The sequence below is a fragment of the Melitaea cinxia genome, chromosome 25 (genome assembly GCF_905220565.1).
Source record: "Melitaea cinxia chromosome 25, ilMelCinx1.1, whole genome shotgun sequence".
NCBI lineage: Eukaryota > Metazoa > Arthropoda > Insecta > Lepidoptera > Nymphalidae > Melitaea > Melitaea cinxia.
The window spans coordinates 2,872,071-2,878,392 of record NC_059418.1 but is presented as its reverse complement, the minus strand read 5'-3'; the positions used below and the strand labels follow the sequence as shown (position 1 = coordinate 2,878,392).

Below are 6,322 nucleotides of genomic sequence, written 5' to 3'. Positions count from 1 at the left end.
AGTCATCGAATCAGAAGAAAAATAAAGTTACTTCAGACTTGGCTCCGGCCTTTTGATATATCAGAACGAAACTTACAAATTCAAACAAGGCTGTATGGATTATAGTCCTTTGCCTTTCCCTATTGGGGATAAATTTTAAAACAACAACAACAAAATGGCGTTCGTTTTGTTTTGCGCTTAACGAAAGACGTGTTGTTTGTTGTTTCTTGATGTATTTTGTGATTAAAGCGTTGAGTTGAGCCGCCGTTCCTCCGTTCGATTTTTACTAATTGCATCTATTTCAAAACTGTGTAGTGAGATATTGACTCGGTGTTTCTTTGTGAAAATGGCTGACAAAGAAAATAGAAGGAAATGCTTCAAATGCTCCTCTTCACCTGTTGAAGACGGCGTTAAATTGTTTCGTTTTCCTAGCCCTGGAACAAGAAACCTATTTCGGTACGTATCTATGTATGTATATATGTAACGCCTAAGTATTTATAATATATCACTTTATAGTTAGTAACCAACCCCATTTTAATTATTTTATTTTTATTTATTCGAAAAACAAACAGTGTTTGGTAATTATGTACAATCGAGGAGTGTAATTTAACCCTAACCTATCTAACTTAAAAAGTACAATGTTTAACGACAGTTTCGTTATACAAAAAAAAAAAAATAACCCTAACCTATCCATAAATTACACTCCTCGATTGTACATAATATCCCAGTGTTTCATTACAAAAAAAAAACATATCCAAATTAAAACTATACACCAATTACATGTTTTCACAATTAAATTACAAAAGCTTTAATCAAGAAAGATGCCTACCAATAGGCAATCAGACAAAGGTTTAACTTATGGATTAGTAAAGTAAGTACTCTGTTGGCTCAGAGACCCAAAGTACATCTTGTCTCCAATATGAGTGCCTTGGGCTGCGCTATCTATTCACTTTGATGGGAATCCATTCAAATTGAAAGCCGCATCTCAATGTTAGCGAGCAAGTAATAACTAATTTGTTTTATTTAATGTATATTATATAATACATCCTATATTTTTCAGTTGCGAGTCTTGGGCTAGATATGTATTTCCTGACAGAAACTGTACAATAGAATTACAGAAAAAACTGTACAGTGAGCATAGGATGCTGTGTCAGAGGCATTTCAAAGATGAAGACTTTGCAGATTGTGACAAAAAGTGCTTATTAAGGACTGCTATCCCATGTGATGAAAGTTTTTATTCATAGGACCTGTTTAATACTCACTTATCATACTTACCTAACCTATAATAACCTTACCTATCTATACTAATATTCCAAAAAAGGTAAAGTTTCTAACTCTGTTTGTTTGTAAGAGGTAATCTTCGCATATATTAATCAATCATGAAAATTCATTCACGGTTCGCTTAAACCGAACATAAAAATCATCATATCAAAAATTTCGCTCTAGCGGGTACATCGTTCCATAGCTTAATTGGCTAGAGCGCCGACATGGTCAGTCGGAGACGCGGGTTCGAATCCCGCTGGAGCGGTCAATTTTTGATATGATATTCAAAAATGTTTAAAATTCATTCACTAACAGAAAGCTACACTATTCAGGAGTGATATAGGCTATATTTTATTGTTATTGAACAAAAAATTTAGTGAAAAATAATAGTATAATGTAAATCAAGTCTGAGAAATGCGAGCGAGATGACAATTTTACTATATATTTACATTACAAAAATTATTAACACCCAACAAAGTGGGCAGTCGGCTAGTAATATAATAAGGAAAAAAAGTCATTTATTTTTATTTTTCAATAGTTACAATTCAATTCGGTGTTAGTATTATCTGTAACTAATGACAAATTTTATTTATTTAATGAACAGTCCTAAGGTAAATGTTGTTCTTTACTGGTACTGTGGCATCTCAGTTAATTATTTGGTGCTTTATTCTTCTTCTACGTACAAAAGTAACATGAGTATAGACTAATTTCAAAAAAGAGAAAAGACTTGTCGGACTTCTTATTTCACATACCCTCTAGAGGACAGAGTACCCTGAAACTAAAGCTACTAGCAGTCACCCATCAACAAACTTTTCATTTATGTTATGTTTGTCAATATTTATCAATAAGTTTTTTTACTTAATATTTAATATTTCTCTTGCAGTCATGAGTTGCCTGCTCCATTATGTTTCGACCAACCTGGACCCTCTCAAGTTCGGGAATCACTGACTGACACATGATGTTGGTGATATTCAGCCCATCTGTAGAACAAAGTCAACAGAACGGGAGAAAGACCTATTTCAAAAATGCAGCAAACATATAACAAAAATATGTCAGTTGCAAAACTGTCTGAAGACTATGAAGTCTAAGATGGTAATTCTTAAAGAAATGACGATGAAGAAGACAAGATGATGAATGAAGAAGACAAGATAGTTCAAAAACTATAATAAAAAAATAAGTCCGGCATTTGCATTACTTCTGCAAGAGCATATAAAGAATAGTAAATGCCATCTAAGAGGTAGAAGGTGGTCAAAAGAAGAAAAAATAACTGCCTTAAGAATATTTAAAAGATCCCCGACATGTTACCGTTTGCTGCGGAGGCTATTCACTTTACCCTCACCAAGCGCCTTAAAGAATCTTTTAAACAGAATACCTTTTGATGTGGGACTAAATGAACCAGTTTTCAAAATTTTGAAAAACTTTGTAAAAATACAAAAACGCCGTGATAATGAATATATACTCATGTTTAATGAGATGTCATTAAAAAAAAACCTTAATTATGAGTGCAAAAGTGACTTAGTAGAGGGTTTTCAAGATCACAGTACACAGGGAAGATCAGGACTGATTGCCAGCAAACCCTTGTTTTCATGATTGGAGGAATAAGGAAGAAGGTTAAGCAACCTATAGCACATTATTTTTCAAGTGGTTTTGCTACAGCAGATAGACTAGCAGTTTTAATTACAGACGTAAATAAAATATTTGATACACACTTGAATATTGACTGAAATATCAAATGGGATCAATAATTGTTTTTACCTTATCTTTTTACAAGTTGTTACAATAATGTATTCTAAATGTCATTTCAGGTTCTACATCAGTGTTATAAAGCTGGAGTGAACATTGCAGCCACAGTATGTGATATGGATGGTGTCAACGGGAGAGCTCTTACTATCATGGCATCTACAGAACACCCATATATAACTATGGAAAATAGGGAAATTGTAGTTATGTTTGACACACCACATTTATTAAAATGTTTTAGAAACGTGTTTCTAAAATATAATATTGAATGCAATACGAACATAAACTCCAACCTACAGACAGGTAGAGGTGAGTTATGATTTTAAACATTAATATTAACTTACTGAACGTTCTCTTCTAGTACTGTGTGGCTACGGTACTAAAGAATATAGCCACCCCCTCTCTTCCCGTGGGTGTCGTAAGAGGCGACTAAGGGATAACACAGTAAGGGACAACCATCTAACTACTGGCTTTGAAATACACAGGCCGAAGACGGGCAGCAGCGTCTTCGGTGCGACAAAGCCAGTACTGCGGTCACCAACCCGCCTGCCCAGCGTTGGTGACTATGGGCAAAACACATGAGTTAATGTTATTTTTGGCGTAAACTTGTGGAGGCCTATGTCCAGCAGTGGACTGTATAGGCTGTAATGATAATGATGGACGTTCTTTTCAAGAACGAAATTTGAAAACTCTTAAGGTATGGTGAAAGATCTCCCTACCAACTAAAAGAAGCCTTAGATGATTCATGGTATTGACTTATAATTTCTTATTTACAGGTGTTACTAAATGGGAACACATCATAAAATTTCATGAAATTGACAATGAAAACCCAAATTTCGTTTTTGCCCCCTGTCTGAGAAAGGATCTCTTGGACCCCAATAACAAGCAAAAAATGAAAGTGAATCTAGCTGCTCAGGTTGTTAAGCCACTCTGTTGCAGCTGGAATGTTTTCTAAAATATCGGATGGTACGTTAAACACCTCAATATATAATATCAATGTTTTTCACTATTTTTGGAGGTTAGGTTAGGTTAGTTTTTCTATATATCATAAATAGTTCAGAATATTTCCATCCTGCCTTAAAACCTCATTTCACTAAATTATATATAAGGCCTTATTTCCATCCTGATGTATCCATTTTCTCTTACAGGAAGCCTTACTGCAGCAGCTACGACTACAGCCAATGTCATTGCCAACATGGACAAATTATTTGACTGCTTAACCAGTGAATCATCAGATTTGAGAAAAGGAAAGCGTCACGCTACCAATTTAACTGCAATAAGCCCTCATCTAATTTTTTTTTCAAGACATGATAATTTTTTTTTCCACTTTGAAATTAATTCTTAGCCCACGCAAACCTCCATCGCAAGAAGGCTGGATATGGACTATAAATGCTGTTGAAAGCCTATGGAGAAATTTAGTCCAAAGGCACAATATTAAGAGTGGCTACAAGGAGGCTCCAACAGGAGGCACTCGTAAACCTTTTTTGGATGCATTCGTGGGAACTGTGGTTCAAATACAAACCCTACATGTGGGCAATTTGTTGCAGGGCTTAAAACTGCTATTTTAAGTAATTTGTCCCACATGGGGACCGCTGGGAACTGCGAAACTGATAATAATGTTATAATTAACAATTTTAATACCTTCCTCTCAGTTTCGCAGCCAAAACAGCAAACAAATAATGACTCAGTTGTTAGTGCTTCATCAACTTCAACATCAGATCTGTATTTTGATGTTGATGAAGCAATAAATACAAACCATCCTGAAATACAGGCATGTGCCTATATCGCGGGATTTATACTTAAAAAATTACCAGTTAATATTGTGAAATATGTAGAAAAATGTTTGTAAGTGATGGCATAGAAATAATTCACCTTTTTGTATCAAATCGAGAATATGAAACTGATTCTCAAGCTTTGAATTATGCACACAAAGATTTTATTTCATGTATAGAGCTATGTGCATCAGTTATTAATATTTTTTAAAAAGATAATGCCTATATAAAAATGATAAAAAAAAGAATTTTTAATACAGTTCCTCAAAAAGTGGCGTATTGCAGGGACGTATAGCATTCGGGATGTGTTCATCGAATAGTTCCTATGGCGTTAATGTGGCAGTGATGTTTTCCAGTGTTCCCACATTATCTATAATAACTTACCTCAAAGTAAGGGTAATTTTATACACGCTTTTTAGTTATTCTAATATATTTATTAATTTTTTTTTGCACACTAAAAACAAAAAAATAAAACATACTAAATAAAGTGCAAAGGTCTTATTACTGATTATATATTTACAAATTATTCGATTGTTGTAATTTTAAAAATCAGGACGGTAATGAAAAGCATAAATAATTTAATAATTTTTATTATAATTATGATCAGGCAAAAGATGCTCATCTAACGGACTTATACCCAAGAGATCGTCGTCATCTTCATCTGCCATATCATCTTCGACATCAGAAGTGTCGCTATCGTCTCCCACTTCAATTATGAACCTGTCCATCTCGCTGTCAATAACTTGGCCATCAGCGTAATATTTTTCTTCTAATTTTTTCACGTGCTCACATTCTTTTCTCCATTCTACTTCGGTGATCGTTGCAAATGCTTCTTCTGTGATTTGGACGATTTTATTTGCTTCCTGACCTAGGTTTTTTTCAGCAATTCGTCTTTTTAAGACACTGCATATCAGCTCGATGGGGTTTAAATCGTAGTGATAAGGTGGAAGCCTTACCACTTTATGCCCATGCGCCTCCAACATTACATCGGCTTCATCAACAGGCGGTTGTTTGTGCTCCTTTATTATTTGAAATAGCTGGGTGTAGCGTCCTTGATTGACTCTACACACTTTTTACTTGTTAATAGGAAATAAAACCGAATCACAATTAATTAAATAAATTAATTTATTGATCTCTTGATTATGATCAAATGACCCGGTGTACGAGTACGCGCGATTGCCTTGATAGATCGACACGTACTGAATAATTATTATATTTAATAACCAATTTAGTTAATAAATTCGCTGATTCGCAAATAGGTTAATGTACGACTTGGTTCGTACATGCTCCAACACCGAAAAGTTGAAAAGTTAGTAGTGATGAGATGATGATATAAGGTGATTCCAATTTGTTCTTAACCTACACTTGTTAGTAAGAAAAATACAAACTAATGATCTAAATAGAATTAAATTTAACACTATCGTCACCGATTACATAAACCGAGCGGAAGGTCGGTGACGTAAATTTGTTTTGCTTAGCTACGTTAGAATGTTTGCACGGAACTCTACAGCTATCGATTTCATTAGTTATATACCGCGGAACACCACTAACGCACTTATCAATCGCAC

At 34.5% G+C, this 6,322-nt stretch overlaps 1 protein-coding gene across 1 annotated transcript; it reads right to left on the bottom strand.

Moving 5' to 3' along the window:
* Positions 1–5,328: 5,328 nt before the first annotated feature.
* LOC123665893 lies at positions 5,329–5,737 on the bottom strand. Its single transcript, XM_045600124.1, has one exon. The coding sequence runs from the start codon at positions 5,735–5,737 to the stop codon at positions 5,333–5,335; it is 405 nt and encodes a 134-aa protein (XP_045456080.1). The 3' UTR covers positions 5,329–5,332.
* Between the last annotated feature and the right edge of the window lie 585 nt (positions 5,738–6,322).

What these genes read in the sequence shown, in the direction of transcription:
- LOC123665893 (XM_045600124.1), bottom strand. Translation starts at nt 5,737, where the DNA reads ATGTTGGAGGCGCATGGGCATAAAGTGGTAAGGCTTCCACCTTATCAC.